Below are 20,395 nucleotides of genomic sequence, written 5' to 3'. Positions count from 1 at the left end.
CGCGCGGCTGACCTTTTGACTTCCTGCAGAGACGAGGGCTCGCCAAGTTGCCCAGGCGGGTCTCGAACCCGCGGGCTCAGGCAAGCCGCTCGCCTCGGCCTCCCAAAGGCGCCGGATGACAGGCGGAGCCGCCGAGCCCAGCTGCGAACTTCTGTTTTCTAGTTCTCTATTTAAATAGGTGCACACACCCAAAACCTGTCCTTTGAAAAACGATTTTTTTTTGTAGTTAGAGCCCACCTCTTGCCCAGGCTGGAGCGCAGTGGCATGACCACGGTGATCATGGCTCGCCACCACCGCAACCTCCCGGGCTCAGGCCGTCCTTCCATCTCAGCCAGCCGGGTAGCTGGGACTACAGGTGGGCACTACCACACCCCACCAATTTCTTCATTTCTGCTTTCTTGCCCAGGCTGGTCTCGAACTGGGTTCAAGCAGTCCTCTCACCTCAGCCTTCCAAAATGCTAGGATTACAAGTGTGAGCCACTGTGCCTGGCCTCATCCCGTCCTTTCTAGTGGACACACCGTTTGACCTGTTTGCCTGTTGGTTCTAATTTTGTCTCCTTGCTACAAGTTTTCCCTCAAATGCCTGGTAATTCTTGCTTGTGTGTTCACACTTGAGAGGGAGGCACTTGGGCTTCTGGCTTTCTAAGGGACACTGGCTGCTGCCTAAGTCTGAATCTCCTTCATAATCTTCCAAAAACCACACAGACAGAGCAGTCACCCTTCACCTGTGCCTACAGCGTAACTGAGACAGAAAATCTTTCAACTTACATCGAAATAAGCAGAGGAATAAGCATCAGAATCTAGAGCCAGCATCAGAATCCTCACGAGGGCCAAGAGCCAGGCAGAAAACGTGTGGCAAGGAGACGAGGACAGTGGGCGCCTACCAGTGGAATACCCGGGAGAAAGCCAGGGGCCCTACAGCGCGTGATGAAAACACTGGTAAGCCTGACACCGATGCACCCAAACCCTGGCCACTGGGATGTCGAGACAGGAAGAAGTGGATTTCTGGTTTTTTTCAGTTGGAGGCAGGCTCTGTTGCCCAGGCTGAAGTGCAGTGGCACGTTCCTGGCCACCACAGCCTCCACCTGCTGGGCTCCGGCGATCCTTCCGCCTCAGCCTTCCCAGTAGGCAGAACTATAGGTGCGTGCTACCACGCCCAGCTCATTTTTGACTTACTGCAGAGATGAGGTCTCGTCAAGATGCCCGGGCTGGTCTTGAAACCACAGGCGCAGGCAATCTGCTCGCCTCAGCCTTCCAAAGCGTGGGGTGACAGGCTGAGCCACCGAGCCCGGCCAGAGAGGAAGTTTAAAGGTGCCCACGATTTAAGGCGGCCATTGGGAGAAGGTAGCTGATTTTGGAGAGTAGGAGATGTCTCTCAGACTTGATGGTAGGTGACAGAAGGAAGCAAGAGTCCCACAGAAGGAAAAAAAAGGAACTGCAGAATCAAGAGACCTCAACTCTTACTACTTCCCTGACCAAAAGAGTGTCATCTCTGAGAAAGTGCTTTCCACTCTACCTATAGAGGAGAACACTCAAATCAAAGAATCGAGTAAGTCCCCCAAACCCCTTGCCCCTGCCTACAGAGAACCCACTATTTTTGCAAATCAAGGAAAACAAAACCTTATGAAATGAGCAGAAATAGGATAATGTTTCATAAATGCCACCATAAGAAAAAATGAGACTCAATGATAGCCAATTAAAAGTACCAACCATAAGGCGGCAGAAAACCATAGCATCTAGTCTGAATCAAATCGGCCTCTGAAAGAAAAATTAACATCGGAAATTAGAAATCCAAAATCTTACAACAGAAAGGAACCAACCCCAGAAAGCTGCGGAACAAGGGGTAAATGTAACTCAGAAAAGAAACTGAAGAAGACAGTGATCTCTCATTAAGATTTAGCTACAGCCGGGCTTGGTGGCTCAGCCTGTAAACCCGCGCCTTTGGGAGGCTGAGGTGAGTGGACTGCCTGAGCCCGTGGGTTCAAGACCCACCTGAGCAACTTGGCGAGACCTCATCTCTACAATAAATCAAAAAATCAGCCGGGCATAGTAGCGCGCGCCTGTAATTCCAGCTACTCGGAAGGCTGAGGCGGAAGGATCGCCGGAGCCCGGCAGGTCGAGGCTGCGGTGGCCGGGAGCGGCCGCTGCACTCCAGTCTGGGCGACAGAGCGAGACTCCGACTCAAAAAAAAAAAAAAAAAAAGATTTAGCTACAGGGTAGCCAGGGAGGAATACGCTCAACCGAAAATATGCTGAAGGGCACTGAAAGAAAGCAGGGAAGCAGCCAAGAAAACAACAGTTACGAAGTGCTAGCAAGTGGGAGGGACTCACACGCACACATGTATGCATGGAGAGGAACTTCCACACAGTGACTCTGGCACAGCAGCGAGGCTGGACAGGAGACATACACACAATCCGATGCTTATAAAAAGAAAACACACAATCCGATGCTTATAAAAAGAGGACGTGTCACGCTGAGAAGCTAGACTCCAGCCTCTGCTTGGGGATCCCATGACAGTGGCTCTTTGATTACTTAGTGTTAAGAATGCCACTGAACAAGTAAGTGTGGGCTCATCTTTATAAATGAAGCCATTTATACATGTGTATATGTGTATATATACTCACAAACTTATCGAATTATTTTAAAGGTATGCAAATATGTAAAAGAATCCTATAAGGTGTCTTCTTTTTGTTTTGTTTTTAAGTGACAGGCTCTTTCTCTGTGGCCCAGACTGGAGTGCAGTGGTGTGATCACAGCTCACTGCAGCCTCGAACACCTGGCCTCAAGCAACCTTGCCATGCAAGCCACTGCACAAGACAGGGATTTGTTGTTTTTAACAAGTACCCTCCCAGGTTAATCCAGATTTTCTTTTTTTTTGAGTCAGGGTCTCACTCTGTTCAGGCTGAAATGTGATAACACAGTCATAGCTCAACTGCAGCCTTGACCGCCTGGGTGCATGTGATCCTTCTGCCTCAGCCTCTCGGACTGAGGACGGGGACTACACAAACTAATGTTTTTTTTTTTTTTTTTTTGAGTTGGAGTCTCACTCCATGGCCCAGGCTGGAGTGCAGTGGCATGCCCACGCAACCCCAGCATTGACCTGCTGGGCTCCGGCAATCTTTCCACCTCAGCCTTCCAAGGAGCTGGAACTATAGGCGCGTGCTACCACACCTGGCTAATTTTTGATTTATTGTAGAGACAAGGTCTCACCAAGTTGCCTGGGTTGATCTCGAACTCGCAGGCTCAGGCAGTCCACTTGCCTCCGCCTCCCAAAGGGCTGGGATTACAGGCTGAGGCACTGAGCCTGGCCTGATTTATTTTTTGTAGAGACAAGGCCTCACTATGTTGCCTAGGCTGGTCTCAAACTCTTAAGCTCAGGTGATCCCCGTCTCAGCCTCCTAAAGTGCTGGGATTATAGGTGTGAACCACTGCACCCAGGCTAAATCCAGATTTTCTTTTTATAAGCATTGGATTGTATGTTTTATCTTATTTATTTATTTTTGAGTTGGAGTCTCACTCTGTCGCCCAGGCTTGAGTGCCATGGCACACTCACGGCCACCCCAGCGTCAACCTGCTGAGCTCAGGTGATCCTTCTGCCTCAGCCTTCCAGAGGTGTGCGCTACTATACCCAGACAATTTTTTGATTTATTGTAGAGATGAGGTCTTGCCAAGTTGCCCGGGTGGGTCTCGAACCCGCGGACTCAGGCAATTCACTCACTTCGGCCTCCCAAAGCACTGGGATTACAGGCTGAGCCACCAAGCCCGGCCAAGATGTTTTTGCAAAGGCACATAAGCACCGAACTTGAGAAATGCCTGATCCTGTCATTCACTTAACACCAAGAATCTAAAAAGTACCTGTTGACTCTGTTAGACTTCTAAGCCAGGAGCAAAAGATATAATTTATGTCCTAGGAAGCTTCCAGACTAATCTAGATGAACTAGGGCAAAGAGAAAAGTGTTAGACATATTCAAAGGAAGAGTACTATAATTTATGAAATAGTATAAAAGCACAGGTCTTACCTTGTCTGGAACACCTCCTGCCGAGCCTGATCACGTTTTGCCTATCTGGGTCCTTGGAGAAGACTGTTGCGTGTTGAGTGAAAACTGAAATGTTTGAAAACAAGTTTAGGGAGATTATGGTGCCCTTTAGATCAGCCTTTGTTTGTTTGTACAAGCACACATTCCTTGCTTGCTGTGTTCCCTCACAGGACTTGAGATCATAACCTATTCTTTCGTACGTATGAATCAGAACTGGCAATTCGTGTTCCAGTTGTCAGCAAGTTTCTTTCTCTTACCCACTTGGCTTTCCTCAGCCTCCAAAGATTTCACAGAATTTTGCTTACCAAGGGCTCCCTCTAGTGTTCAGTAAACAAGAGGCTAAATCTTGGTAGATTTAGCACCAGCACTGAAGGAAGAAAGCAAACAGCAACTTGTTTCTATGCAAGTGTACAGTGTTGGAAATTTTAATAATGGCACGGTTCCAGAGTCACTTAAGATCCTCAAGTCTAGTTCCAGCTACTTGGAAGGCCGAGGCGGAAAGATCGCCGGAGCCCAGCAGGTCGAGGCTGCGGTGGCCGGGAGCGGCCACTCTACTCCAGTCTGGGCGACAGAGTGAGACTCCAACTCAAAAAAAAAAAAAAAAATCCTCAAGTCTTTTACTTTTCAATTCTTTTTTTTCCCCCGAGTCGGAGTCTCACCTTGCTACCCAGGCTGGAGTACAGTGGCACACTCCCGGCCACCGCAGCCTCGACCTGCTGGGCTCTGGCGATCCTTCCGCCTCGGCCTTCCCAAGTAGCTGAAACCACAGGCACGTGCTACCACGCCCAGCTAATTTTTTTATTTACTGTAGAGACAAGGTCTCACCAAGTTGCCCAGGCTGGTCTCGAACCATGGGCTCAGGCAATCCTCTCACCTCGGCCTCCCAAAGTGCTGCTTTTCATTTCAAAAGATACGTGATGATGAAGTGTGTCATCATATAACTTCCAACATTCTGTGGGATACTAGTAAAAATAATGGAATGCCAGAGATAATCTCTACATTTCTTCCTTTTCTGCTAATTTCTGGTCACTTTACTTGGTAAGAATTGTCACATTAAGGTTTCCCTTCACTTGGTTAGATACTCTGACAGTCAACAACTGCAACAAATTGCTAAAAAGCCAATAGACTCAGGGACAAAAAAAAGTGAGGCAAAGAATAAAAGGAAGCCATTGGCTCAGGATTACTACATACCAGGATTAAAACACACACAAAGCACTAAGATACCACAAAGTCACAGGCATAGGGTTCTAGCTACATAGTTTTGCTGGAAGACACATCTTCTGTTTCACTTCGACATTATTTTTAAAAATCCTATGAGCCTTGAAAAAAATACAACCTTCGTGTTCTGGGACAATGGGACGTTATGAGTTTTTAATCCTAGGATTTTCCCACCCACCATAGAATTTCCAGTTAGAATATGCATGTATAGTCCACAAAAGCGAAACACAACTTTCTAAAGTTAATTGTCCAAGGTAATGTGCAACCGTAACTTTTAAAAATGGTTTTTCTAAAAACAGGATCTATAACCCCATCTCCCCACAATGAGCAGCAACAGCACGTACAGGTTGAACCAGAATCACCAGCTCTGATATTGAGAGAGGAAATCTGCTTTAAAAGGAATAGCCTAAATGAAAACAAACAGAAAACGATTTCATTCCTGTAATATAAATGCCTCTGATGTGGGCGAGTAACAGAATTCTTAGGGTGCAATTTTTCTCAAGTGTTTTAACACAAACGAAGAAAAGGCTTATCTCAGATTTCCATCATTCCCTGGAACCTGACATGTGCATCTGACTTAATTGCCTGATTGTTTCTCAAACCCCTCCTCTTGGTCCCTGCCACTGCCCTTCCTCCTCCCATCGATGCTGTCCCCAGAATTCATGAAGAGCACTTCTCAACACATCTTGACTGGCTTATGACCCTTTCCAGTTCTCCCCTGAACCAACAGGCACCTCACAAGCCAGACATAAACTGGAGAACATGATGTGGCCCCTGCCCTGAAAATTCTACCTCGCTAGATCTGTCCCAACTGCAGTCTTTCTTTTCTGCCATTTTGCCCCTCACACTTGACACTCTATTCATTTCAAACAGCTGATCACCGCCTTAGCGCATGCTAGCGTTTCCATGCACCTGTGCTCCTTCTCCGTAAGGCCCCTTCCAAAACTTTTCTTTAATCAGGCTAACCTGACTCACCCTGGAAGATTCAACTTGGGATGCTGCCTCCTCCAAGAAACATCCTTTCAAGCCTGGGCAGTACTAACTGTCCTTCCCAGTTTTCCCACAGCGCCTGGCAGAAGCCCTTGTCATCACAGCGCCTACAGACTACACTCAGGTTAACCTGCTGTTGTCTCACCTCAGTTCCATGACGACAAGGGCCATCTTAGTCACTTTGTAGCACCAGAACCTTGTGCCGTTTGGGCTCAAAAAATATTTAATTGCACAAACTTGTTAAATTTATTTACAGAAAAAAACGATCCTCTATAATAAAGTATAACTACAAATAGTGAACATAACACACATTTTAACAGCCATTATAACTATTTATTGAATGCTATTATTTAATGTCATGCTTTAACGAATATCAAAATTTGTAAACACCCAACCAGATATCCAACCTGAAAAAGATTGGTAACAGTGTCAAGAATGAACAACTAAAACTCTTAGACATTGCTGGTATGAGTGTAAACTGGCAGTATCTACTAAAACTAAACATAAATATACCCTGTATCCCAGCAACTCCACTCCTGGATATATACCCAACTGAAATGAATAAGAATGTCCTTAGCTGCATTATTCTTAAAAACCCCAAATTGGAAATAACTTAAATGCTTATTAACATTGGAATGGATAAAAGAATTCTGGTATATTCATACAGATACTACGGAGCAATTAAAACAAACCTCTGCTACACACAGCAACAAAGATACTACTTTATGAAGTTCAAAAACAGGCTGATCTGTGCTGACAGACGTGAAAATAGTGGTGACTCGGTGGGTGATGAGGCTGGTGGGTATCAAGTGAGAACAGGCACTGATAGAAAGCCTTTTGTGGCAACAGAAATGTTCTCTAACTTGACCTGGGTAGTAGTTACACAGGTGAACACTATGTAAAAGTTACCCAGCTGTACGCTTAAGATCTGTCACCCATATTGCAACGAAGTTAGGAAAAAAGTAAATTTGTCAACAACTTAGTCCTTGGGACTGTGCCAAATGCAGGAGGTACAGCCATGAGACTAAAAGTAAACTCAAAGTATCTTTGTCCCTTCCATATAACATGGAAAACATTTACACACACACACACACACACACTCTCTCTCTCTCTCTCTCTCTTAAAATATGCACAAATGACAATTTTATTACAATGGTTTCAACTTTGGTGTAAGGTTCACAATATTGTTTCCAGAGAACGTTCCACTGTTATATAAGCTAGGCCACTTTGTTATGTTATACTTTGTTAAAGTTACTGATCACACTGAATTGTAACCACTCACTTTGCTAAATTTAAGAAAACAGCTAAATTCAATTCAAAATTTGGCCTGCAGAATCACAGGGCCATTTGTTACTAGTAATATTCCAAAGGAAATTTACGTATTTTACTATATTCCATATCTACTTTGACCTAAAATCTCTAAAACCCACTGCCACCATTTAGTAAAGGTAACAGAGAAATAGAATTCTTTAAAATATAGAAAATATATTTCCTGTTGAGATTTTACAAAAAACAAAACCCAGAAAAGCAAAAAACGCTGAATATCCTAAAACAACTCATAAACTTTGTACTCTAGACTGGGTTTTTGCTCAGTGTCTGACAATATGAAGGTTTACCAGTTAACCATTATGAAGGGAATCAGTTATAATATTAACAAAGAGATATCCAACTTAACCAAATAGCTGACAGGATTCTTCATACAAATATTTTTAGGAATGTATACAAATAAAAAGATTAATAGATTTTAAAACCTTTAACCACAGATTTAAAAAGAAAGAAGTATCTAAAAAGTATACATTTATATAAGCAGAAAAAACCCTGGGCTACGGTATATACATAAGGCAAGAGTGAATATAAGCACCTTGAGACACAAAGTCTTTCATTAGAATCCTATATATGTGCATATGAAATAAAACACTTTGTATTGGTTGTGTGAGCTAGATTATAACCTACAAATCTCAGAATTAAACAGAACTTCCTGACAGGTTGACACAGCACATCAGAGAGGTAACACAGGTACATGGGACTCATTCACTTTTCAAAGATTTTTTTTTTCAGCTTCTGACTTTGAGGCTCTCATCTTGAAGGCACCAGTCCAAGTGTTCATTAATCTGAGATTCCAAAACTTCATCCTGGCAAACCGGGCAACTAACCATTTTGCTCTGGCTGGATGAACTGTTGAAATTCTGAACAGTGGTTGCAGGACACGAACTATTCTTTGGGTCATTATCACCACTCTGCATTTGCTTTTTCTTGACAAAGAAGTTGTCGGAAACAGTCTTGCCTTCTAGCCTGGGTCGCTTATTTGGGAACGCATCTTCAGATTCACTCGCGTCCTGGGAGGGAGTCACAGATGTTGATTCCCCTGTTCTTAAAGAATTTCTTATGGACACCCTCGACGATGTAACCCTGCTTTGAGAACTAGAAGAGATGGAGTTTTTAGTAATGCCACCAACTGTTATACTTTCCCTCGGAGATCCATTCACAATCCTGAAAGCCTTTTGGTTGGCAACTGATACTTTAGGAAAGTAGTTGCTTAAAACATTTTGGTGACCAGTACTAAGAACAGGAGAGACTAGATGTGAAGTTTTTTTATTTGAACTGTTCTGTTCAAATTTCACCTCATTTTGAGAATTAGATCTTAAAGCATTTGCTGAATGGTTTTGACTTAAAAGATCTGAGGTCTTATCAATGGCATGTGAGATGATCACTTTCCCAGATGAAGGTAAACTGCTTCTTTCCCCTAGAACATATCCTTTCCCACTAAAAGGGATTAACAGCTGTGTCCCACCTCTGTTGGGTTTATCTGCAAAAGAAGCAAATAAGATATTTCCTCAACTCAAACATGGTAACAAGTATTAAGCTACTGAATAGTTTTCTCAAAAACGAAGAAATAACATTTCATTCTAACTTAGAAACATGCAATAGTTACCTATTAATGAGAGAAATATAATCTTCAGAAGTCAGGACACAAAGGATAAAAAAACCTCACATACAGAGACAGGATCCTATTATGCCAAAGACCAATAACAACACAGTTTACCGTGAAAACTGCTTAGTTTCCTTTATGTGTAGCTGTACAAGGAAAAACTTGCTGCTCAATCTTATCTTTCCTCCTGTTCACACAAAGGAGGACGAGTCTCTCCCCATGCATTCTTCTCCAACTCCCTGACGTACTGACCATTCCAGATTTGCAAAAGATGACCTATGCTTCTGGATCCTACCACATCAAATCAGCAGCTTCCCCAGGGAAGACGCATCGACTTCAGTAGCCTGGTGACCTCCTCAAAAGACAGTAACTCTGAACTTCCCAGGAAAGGGGTAAACCTTGAAAACAAAGTACTGGCCGATATATGTCATATCCTTTTCCCATTCTTCTCCCAATGAACATACATGCATCAATAGTAAAAGTCACTTGGACAGAGTCCAACTGATCGGAAGGGGTGTAGTTAGGACTTACATTCCAGGCATTGTTACTTGAATTATTGTTTTTATTTTTGACAATCTTTTTGCCTTCTGTTTCCTAATAACTCGGTGAGTCAAGATAAGGAAAGGGACTTTACCTCAAATATTATCAGTGGAAACTATTCCTACATTTACTCACTTCTATACAGAGCAAAGCACATTTTCCTACCACCGTTTCACAGACAATGGGATGTTTCGTCTTTTCTTGAGTTGAGGTCTCGCTCTCTCACCGCAGCCTCAGTTTTCTGGGATCAGGCAATCCTTCTGCCTCGGTCTCCTGAGTGGCTGAGACTACAGGTGTGTACCACCGTGCCGAACTAATTTTCTGAATTTTTTGCAGAGACAAGGTCTCACTATGTTGCCCAGGATGGTCTCAAACTCCTGGACTGAAGTGATCCTCCTGCCTCAGCATCCCAAAGTGCTGGGATTATAGGCATGAGCCACTGCACCCAGTCAGGATTTTTTCTGAAGACTACACATGAAAACATCTATAAATAATCCTTAAGCTTACCTTAATACCAGTTCTCTAAGCGACAATATTGTCTTTATATTGTAGCTGTGGTCACAGAAAAGGTGGAAGAATACACATGAAGATACCTTTATTCTCTACAGTTGATCCTGGGTGCTCTCCTAATTTTGTCTTTCCTTTGCCTTTCTTTGAGTAGTTCTCTGGTTCCTTGATTTTTATGTAAGTACCTCCACAGGTTTTCTGGTGCTCAGCCCACCAATAGTCATGAGCAGAGGGTGCCCTGTTGGTAGCACGTTTGACATAGCCATGATATGGTGGTTTGTACTGGCATGGTCCATCACAACGCCACCAGTGCCGCCGATACTCATCCACCTCATCATGAAAGGTATGATACACCTGGGTTGAGAGAAACTTTTTAGTCTTCATAAGCAAGTTAACAATATTAACAAAACATGTTATATAAGCAGTATTTTTAATTTTTGAAACTTTCCATTTTCCAGAGCTTTCTAAAAGTTATTATTTTGGAAAAGACAGCAACTATATTTAGTTTTTGTTCAAAAGTCCATTTTAATGGAAACAGTAATAATTTACTTAATAATTCCTAAACTGTTTAACGATACAAGCACGTGAAAGTAGAAGACAAAAAAAATTGAAAAAAAGAAAAAAAAAAAAAAAAAACCACAGAAATCTATGAATGCTTAAAAGTTCCAGAAGCCAAATTTTAAAGTAGTCAAAAATTAGGATACAGATAAAATTTTATATAACACTGTAATAAATAAGAATCATTCCAGCTGGGTGCGGTGGCTCAAGCCTGTAATCCCAGCACTTTGGGAGGTGGAGGTGAGAGGACTGCCTGAGCTCAGGGGTTCGAGACCAGCCTGAGCAACATAGCAAGTCCTTGTCTCTACGTTAAATCAAAAAATTAGTCGGGTATGGTAGTACATGCCTGTGGTTCCAGCTACTTGGAAGGCTGAGGCGGAAGGATCACCTGAGCCCAGCAGGTCAAGGCTCAGCCTGGGACATCTGTATGTGACAGAGTGAGACTCATTCCATGTTGGGTACAGTGTCTCACACCTGTAATCCCAGTACTTTGGGAGGCGATGTAGGAGGATTGCTTGAGGCCAGGAGTTTGAGATCAGCCTAAGCAACCTCATTTCTACAAAAAATACAAAAATTAGCTGTGTATGGTGGTGTATGCCTATAATCCCAGCTACTCAGGAGGCTGAGGTGGAAGGATCACTTGAGCCCAGGGATCAAGGTTGCAGTGAACCATGATCATGCCACTGTATTCCAGTCTGGGTAACAGATTCAGATACTGTCTCAAAAACAACAAAGAATGATTCCCACTGCTATAATGAAATTTTCCACATAAGTAACAATATTAAAGGGTTCTGAAGAACTAAACTATTTCCTACAAATGTTTGACCCTAACAACACAAGCAACCTACCCCAAACTCACTCTCACATTCTCAAAGCTCTTTGCTCATGTCTCTGTAACATGCCTTATGGGGTAACATCTGTTTATAAGTGTATTTCTCTTACCAAACTGAACAGTTCTCTAGGATTCAAATGTTTTCGTTTTTTGTGTCCCAGATGGCTAACATAGTGCATGGCATGAGGAAAGTTCTCTGGAAGTCTTAAAGCAGGATGCTTTTTTTTTTTAACCCCCTAATTAAACTTTTACTTAGACTCTAAGTAGACACTAGATAAAGGAGAAGCCGTGACTGAAAGAGGGTCAGCTCCCCTAGCACAGCGGCACCGAGGACTCCAGAACACCATTTTAACAACGCTACTCCTAAATGACTAGGCACACCTTCTTCTGCCGCCTCAGGGGAACATTACTTTCTTACACAAATGTCTAAGAATAAGGGACATCTGTATGTGAAGTTATTTTTAATCAAAGACATTTATTTGACTTTCTAATAAATTCCCCTAGTGGGAAAGAATGTTACGCTTTCTATCACTCTATAGTTAGTTATATGCTATTTCTCCATTATGAGCAAAAAAAAGTCTATAACTTGGCAAACATGCAAATAATGCACATTGTATTAGATGCAGAAGGGGCTAACATAGGTTCTGGGGCAAAGAGGTATATGATACCCTCTGCTATCATGTTCAGAACTCTTCACTTAACAATGAGCAAAAAAGGGAATTGGATCTATTTTGCTTCCAATTCCTGGAACTCCTACTGCCTAGGAATGTGACTCAAGATTGTAGTCACTAAAATAAAACTGCTCTAAATTGTGAAAGTAGAAACCCTGTGGAGTTCATTATAACAGGATGTAACCTGTGAAAGCACGGGGTGTTTACTCTATAAAACCTCTCCTAAAATACAGACATACAAGATAAAACAATAGCTTCCAACTCAACAGTGGAAAGTAAATCATGGCTTTGCTTAAAGCGTAAATTCTAGTAAAGAAACTAAAAGTATTTTATACTAGGAACTCCATAATTCTCTTGCTAATCTGAATCGTTTGTTTGTTTGGAGTCGGGGTCTCGCTCTGTTGCCCAGGTTGGAGTGCAGTGGCACAATCACAGCCTCAAACTGCTGGGCTCAGGTGATCCTTCCACCTCAGCTTCCTTAGCATCTGGGACTAATGCCTAGCACTTTTTTTTTATTTTTTGCAGAGACGCGGTCTTGCTGTGTTGCCCAGGTTGGTCTCAAACTCCTGGGCTCAAGCAATCCTCCTGCCTCACCCTCCAAAGTGCTGGGATTACAGGTGTGAGACACTGCACCCAGCCTTAATCTGAATGTTTATAGCTGATTTTTTTTTTTAAATGCATGCCACTTTCCTGATGTTGAAGTAACTCACTGTAACCAACAATTAAGTGAGGGCTTTAGAAAATTAAAACGGTTAGCTAGAAAGTAATATCTGAAGGGTGAACACTTTCCATCACATTGGCCTTTACAAGGAAAGTAAATACCCAAATATACCAAAACCCAAACACACCAAGGAATTTAATCTGTGTAGGAATTAATATTCCATTCAGTTCAATTCAATTCAATATTTGCTAAGCCCATGTAAGGACATTACATTATGTATTTTATACAGATGTATAAAAAAATGAGTAAGAGTGACCTTGTATTCAGAAGTATGAAAGCAGAACAAAAACCTGCAAAATCTTTTATCTGCTGAGAGGAATCAATGGAGGGAGAAGGTATAAAGGCATACCCCATTTGGAAAATCAGCGTTCTGACATAAAACAAGAAGTGACACACTTTACAGAGCAGGATACAGATGAGGAAAGCAAGAAGGTAAAAAGTTCAGTTAAAAAGTAGCGGAGATTATGACTCGAATTATCACATGTATCCCCAAAATATGTACAGCCAGTATAGACCAACAAAAATAAATAAGACAAACACAGGATTCAAGCAGGGGAGTTGTGGGAGGCAGGAAAAAAGGAAAAAGTTCACTAAACAGCACAAATGCAACCATGATAAAAACTAACATTTAATCTGTGCTCAAACTGTGCCACAATGTTTCGCACATGTCTTCTCCTTTAATCATTTCTGCTCACAAGAATCCTACAGATAGGGATTGCTGTTACCTTCCACTGCCATGCAAGTAAGACATGGCATGGAAGAGTTAAGCAGGTCACAAGGGTAATAAGCAGTGGGACGCCAGGATTTGAACATAAGTGATGCGAACCCCAGGCTTTGCTACCTCCTACAATGCGATGCAGAGCTATGAAGCAAAGACTGTTTACACAGGATAGATTGAGGGTGACTGTCATAAGGAAACAAAGTTACGAGATCACTGCAGAGTCCAGAAGAGAGGTACTCCCAGCCTGAATTAACTATGCATAAGACGCTGGCCCCAGGGGAGGTCGGGGCCTTTGGGCATACTGCCGTTTCTGATGTCATTCTACAGTGTGGTCCTAGACAAGCCAATTCGCTCCTCTAAGCCTCTAGCTTGCTGACGAAAATCCTCAAAGATAGCATTTGTTTCTACTTAGTTCTCTATTTTCAGTTAAATCCCAGGCATTACTGCATAAGGAAGGGCTAAATATCATCAACACGTGCGGCTTCACATACCGTTATATTGGCTCCAGTCAGGCGGTTGATGCGGTGCATATGTTTACAAAACTCTGGACCATGCCCTTCCCGGTCTTTATCATTATTAGTGACAAATAAATAGGCATGTATCATTTCATGCAAGAGAGTCTGAAACAGAAAACAGTCAAATTAATTTGTTATAGTACTTTTGAAAATACAAATACATTTTCTTACTTTACCAGGTGTCTTAAGCTTTTTTGGATCATGGGCTTCTTTCAGAAATTGATTAAAAGTCATAAATTATCTTTCCAGAAAAATCATATAAGCACACATTCACAAAACTTTGCATTACACGTTGAGCATCCCAAATCTGGAAATCCGAAATGCTCCAAAATCTGAAACTTTGAGTGCCAACATACTGCTCAAAGGAAAAGTTCACTGGAACATTTCAGATTTCAGATTTTGAAGTTGGGATGCTCTACCTCTAAGTATATGCAATTATTCCAAAATCTGAAAAAAAGTAGAAATCCGAGACACTTCTGGCCCCACTTCTGGTGCGGATAAGATACTCGGCCTGTGTAATATCTGAAGCTTTGTAGCGGTTAAGATCTCCCTGGTCTAGGAATGCCTTTTTAACAAGTCAAAGTCCAGAAGAAAAGATCAGTGAATTCGACTCATGAAAGCTTTAAAATTCTGATGGGGGAAAAACAAAAACAAAAACACCCTAAGTAAAGTGAAAAGGTAAACTCAGAATGAATATCACAGGCTATGCATTCCTAATAAATACATAAAGGGGCCAGGCACAGTGGCTCATGCCTGTAATCCTAGCACTTTGTGGGGGGAGGTGAGAGGACTGCCTGAGCCCAGGAGTTTGAGACCAGCTTGGGCAACACGGTGAGACCTCATCTTTACAATAAATCAAAAAAATTAGTCAGCGTTGGTGGCACATGCCTGTAGTTCCAGCAACTTGGTAGGCTGAGGCAGAAGGATCACCTGAGCCTAGCAGGCAGAGGCTGCAGTAGCCATGGGCAACAGAGTGAGACCCCAACTAAAAAAGGAAAAAAATATATATATAGACATATGCATGAATGAACAAAATGCCAACAGGAAAACGACAAACAACCCAGTTTTCGAATGGGCAAATGTCATGGGATTCACAAAAAAAGTATGACTGACTCATAAACATGAAAAAAGCCCAGCCTCATGTACAAAGAGAAATGCAAATCAACACGACACTAGAATAAGATTTCCTGCTTATCAAGACTGGCAAGACACCTAAAGCGTCACACTTGTTGGCAAAGCTCAGGGAATACGAGCATCTCCATGCGTCGCTGGTGGGAGCGCAAAAGGGCACAACCCCTGCGGAGCCTGACTGAACGTGCTGCAGCGCATCCGCACGAGAACTCCGTGAGGCCATAAAAGAGAACGAAAGGGATGCCTTTGGCAGGTGGAGACGGGAGGACTGCCCGAGCCCAGGGGTGGAGACCAGCCTGGGCAACTGGGCAAGACTCTGTCTCTACAGCAAGTCAAAAATTAGCTGGGCATGGTGGCTTGCACCTATAGCTCAGTTGCTTGGAAGGTTGAGATGAGGATCGCCGGAGCCCAGCAGGCGGAGGTGCAGTGGCCACGAGCATGCCACTGCTCCATCCTGGGTGACAGAGTGAGACTGACTCAAAAAATAAAAAGGAAAAAAGGATATCAATGAAATGACTCAAAAAAGCTACACAATGTTCTGTTTTAATGAAAAAGACAAAACACAGAAGAGTGTACACAATATTTGTGTAAGAAACATATGGCAGGGAGGAGGAAAAGTGTATTACAATATTTGCAAAACAAAACAATGGAAGAATTAGAAATTGAGACCAGTTTCTACAGTAGGCGGAGGAGATCAGGATAGAGACAGGTACTGAACAAGGTATCTCTGTGATCCTTCTATAGTTGTGGGGTTTTGAATCATGTGCATTTTAAAAACAAACCAAAAGCAAAACCTATTCCTCATTCCACACCAAGTATGAGACCTTGCAGAAGTTCACCGGCAAAATCAATAAAAGTTATTGAAGTCTGCTGGAATTTTCTGTCCTAAAAAACACAACTACATTTTTTAAAAGAGAAAATCATGAAGATCTTCAAAAGTATGCCTTTCTTATAATCCTGTATAATTAAAAAAAAAATTTATCAGAAGAACTATACTGGCATCAGTGAATTTTAGTCTCATGTAATGACTCTCATAAAAGAGAAACAAATTTAAGTTCCTAATTTTTGGTTCAATTTAATTAAACAGTAAGCACTTCTTGAGAATAAGACACGCTACCATACCAAACATTTCTATTTTTGCATATCTACCATGTTCCATACTCAGGCTTGACTCAAGGATCAATCGATACAACAGTCCCAACACACCTGTTTCCCATTAGCATCCTATCTGGCCAAAAGCAACTACTTCCAGCCGTAAATAGGCCACAAGTATTCTGACCTCACTTTTCTTCACATTATTCCCCTTCTGCCAAAAGCAGCCTCCTCCACTATCTCCGTTTGTCAAGAGTCCAGTTCGTCCGTTAAGACTCTCCTCCACATTTTCATTAGCAGTAGTTATAAAGCAGTATTGATGAGTTGAGTGGTATAGGGAACAGAACAAGAACTTTAGAGCCTGGGAAACTAGGGCCTAAACCCAGGATCATATGCAGAAGACCTGGGACAAGTTACAACTTGCTTTTCATCCCTAAAATGAAATATTCTATTTTTTTTTTTTTTTTTTTGAGTCAGGGTCTCACTCTGTCACCTAGACTGGAGTAGAGTGGCACGATCATGGCTCACCGCATCCTCAAACTCCTGAGTTCAAGCAATCCTCCTTCCTCAGCTTCCTGAGTAGCTGTGACTACAGGTGGATGCCACCAGGCCAGGGCAATGTTTTGATTTTTTGTAAAGACTGGATCTCACAAAGTTGCCCAGGCTGGCCATGAACTCCTGGGCTCACGTGATCCTCCCGCCTTGGCCTCCCAAAGTGCCGGGATTATAGGTTTCAGCCACCACGCCTGGTCAGAATATCCCGATTTTGCGAGGGCTGTGGTAAAGGCTACAGTTAATCTAGTCTAAAGGTTGGCATGCAATAGGTACTCCATAAAGAATGAGCAGTAAGAGTGGTGACAGTCACAGAAATAAAATCTACATTTATAAAGCTTTTCTTGACCTCCTCAATGAGATAAAAGTCTTTTCCTTTTCTGAATTCCATTATGATTCAGCTTACAGTCACGCCTCACTCAACAACAGGAATGCATTCTGAGAAGGGCATCTTTGAGTGAATGTCCTTGTGCGAACATCCTAGAGTGTACTCACACAAACTTGATGGTACGGTCCACTACGCACCTCGGCTACATGGTACTACCTATAGTTCCTAGGCTACAAACCTGTTCAGCATGTTATTGTAATACTGCAGGCAATTATAACATTATGGTATTTGTGCATCTAAACATACAGAAGAAAAAAGGTACAGTAAAGGGCACCATAAAATTCTGGTATTATCTTATAGAACCACCGTTGCATGTGGGGTCTGCAATGCTGTTATAAAGTGGACAACTGTACTTTAAATACAGACCACAGTCAGATTTCTCCTCCTGTCCTTCTTACCTAATTTGATACTATAACCTTCTGCCAAAGGGAAACGCTCTACTGATACCATGACCACACATTTCCCATTTTCAACTGCTGCTTTAAAAATCATTCAAATTTTTAGTTAATCATTTATGTAATACATATTCATTAAGCAACTACTCTTCCAAGGAGAACTTCTTGCAAGGCTAATTTGGTTAATCAAATTGTTTCAATGAACTTTAAAAAAACGAATACTATATTTTTCTACTTGTTGAGTTGCTAAGAAACAAGTGTTAACATCTTCAACTATAACTGTAGATTGATTGCTTCTAATTAAAGTCTCAAAAAATGTAAAGCTATGTTATCTGTTAGGGTCACTATGTGTTGTCGTTTAACAGGCTACTTCATTGTTATAAAACGTTTCGCTTTTCTTCTAGTAAAACTCCCCCCCCCCGTCCAGCATCCCTAATCTGAAAATCTATAACCTGAAATGCTCCAAAATCCAAAACTTTTTGAGCACCTACATGACATTCAAAGGTCATGCTCTAAGGAGATGCTCATTCGAGCATTTCAGATTTTGAATTTTCAGATTAGGAATGCTCAACTGGTATGTAGAATGCATATATTCCAACATAAAAAAAAAAAATCCAAAACACTTCTGGTCCCAAGCATTTCAGATAATACCCAACCCATGCAGCCACAATAGCTTTCTGTCGTTTCAACGATAGAAATTTCATTTTTAAATTTAAAATATGTATGTCTTTAATGTACGCGTGTCCCTTTTAATCTAGCGTGTCATCTCATGTCTTTAATGGAGTCTCTTTAGTCCATTTACATTTAATTACTAATATTTTGTTTATGCCTTTCTTTTTATGGCAGCTGGACTTTGTTCTTTCTTTTTCAATTTGTTTTGAACGGGAGTCTGACTCTGTTGCCCAGGCTGGAGTGCAGTGGTGCACTCACAGCACTGCAGCCTTGACCTGCTGGGCTCAGGCAATCCTTCCACCTCAGCCTTCCAAGCCCCTGGAACCGCAGGCACATGCCACCACACCTGGCTAATTTTTAAATTGTAGAGACAAGGTCTAGCCATGTTGCTCAGGCTGGTCTCAAATTCCTGAGTTCACGCAATCCTCTCGCCTCTGCCTCCCAAAGTGCTGGGATTGCAGGCGTGAGCCGCCACGCCCGGCTTTCTTTCTTTTTCATTAATCAACCAATGGTACAGTACAATCTACTGCACCATTTTACATTTAGTAGCTATCTACTTTCAAATATATGCATAGTTAAAAAAGCATATTAAGATAAACCACCTTAACCATTTTCATGTGTACAGTTCTGTAGTGTTAAGTATACTCATATTGTTGTAAAACCCCATTGCTTTTTATTATCCTTAAAAACAGCACCCTCATATTTCCAAGCATGTTTTATGTTTCCCACCCCATGCAGAGAACCTTCACCACGACTTTTCTGTATATTTGCCAAGTGATATAATTGGGACAGTACAAGACACACTAAGTGCATCCTGGGGAACTTCAGGCATCTACTAAACCTGACTCAGGTAAGCCTGGAGTTCTCACTGCTTCATTTTGATAGGGCTGACCACCAACTCTAGATATGGAGTGTGCCCTCACTCTGGTTTGCACTGCCAGCTCCAGCTGGGTGTCCCAGACAAGAGTGTGGCTGTCAAACAGAGAGGAATCAAAATGTGTGTGTCTGAAAAGAAGACTCAGAGGCTAAGTTTTTGTCCGCTTTTAAATATATAACTCAAGGCAATTTACTTAACCTGATTTCAATCTAATTTCCTCATTTATAAAGATAAAAATAACAGCACACAACATAAGCAGGGAACATGTAAAAATCAACAGAGATAATATACCTAGAAGCTTTTCTACGAAGCACTGGAAAAACAAGGTATTTATTATTTGACCCACAGATCAAGTCTGCACTGAGGGCAAAGTGATTTTTTATTTTATTTTACTACTCCTTCTTTTAAAGCAGGATTTACTGAGAGGACAGAGAAGCTCCCACAGTGGGAGGGGACCCGAAGGGTCGCCCCCAAAGTGGTTTTTAAAAACAGGTACAGGCTACCAGAAGTAGCGGGACGTCGCGAGGGGGTGGGGGCAGAAACTGGCAACATGATGGGCACCCGGCCCTAACCCAGGGGCCGCGAGGGCCGGTCGGAGACCCCACCTTCACCCGCACACAGACGACCCGTGTGCCTCACCCGGACTGGTGCCCCACGTCTCTAGAGTCACATCGAGTAAGGAAAAATGAAAAGTAAAGTGCTGTGGACAGGCTAAGGCACAGCGGTCTAAGCCATCGAGAAGCATTTGCAAATGACGGAGCTAAGCAGCGGGTTTATGCGAAGAATACCTCCACAAGATCCCTCCGGGGCCTCAACTTTAAAAGAGGTTCGCTGAGCCGGATGGAACACATGCCACCCTCCCCTTCGTAGCTGCAGATCCCAGCGCACCTAGAAGAGAACCGCCACAAAAGCACGTTACTCTCCCCAACTCGCACCCCCGGGAAGCGTGAAACGGCCAACGCGTGTGCGTTCTCGGGCAGCTCGCGCGGGGAAAACCCCCAGGCTGGCGGCCCGCGCTCCTCCCCGGCCCGGCCCGGCCCGGCCCTCCA

General features: G+C 42.7%; 1 protein-coding gene across 1 annotated transcript; it reads right to left on the bottom strand.

Moving 5' to 3' along the window:
• Nucleotides 1–6,556: 6,556 nt before the first annotated feature.
• SPRTN (SprT-like N-terminal domain) lies at nucleotides 6,557–20,228 on the bottom strand. Its single transcript, XM_021708351.1, has 4 exons — nucleotides 20,135–20,228; nucleotides 14,216–14,344; nucleotides 10,308–10,575; nucleotides 6,557–9,051 (listed from the first exon to the last, which is right to left on the bottom strand). Exons 1-4 carry the CDS (start codon nucleotides 20,195–20,197, stop codon nucleotides 8,300–8,302), a joined length of 1,212 nt encoding a protein of 403 aa, XP_021564026.1. The 5' UTR covers nucleotides 20,198–20,228; the 3' UTR covers nucleotides 6,557–8,299.
• Between the last annotated feature and the right edge of the window lie 167 nt (nucleotides 20,229–20,395).

This window comes from Carlito syrichta, unplaced genomic scaffold (genome assembly GCF_000164805.1).
Source record: "Carlito syrichta isolate Samal-C Ts95f unplaced genomic scaffold, Tarsius_syrichta-2.0.1 Scaffold135850, whole genome shotgun sequence".
NCBI classification, from domain to species: domain Eukaryota; kingdom Metazoa; phylum Chordata; class Mammalia; order Primates; family Tarsiidae; genus Carlito; species Carlito syrichta.
Note: the sequence above shows the minus strand (reverse complement) of the source record. Positions and strands in the feature narration are given on the sequence as shown.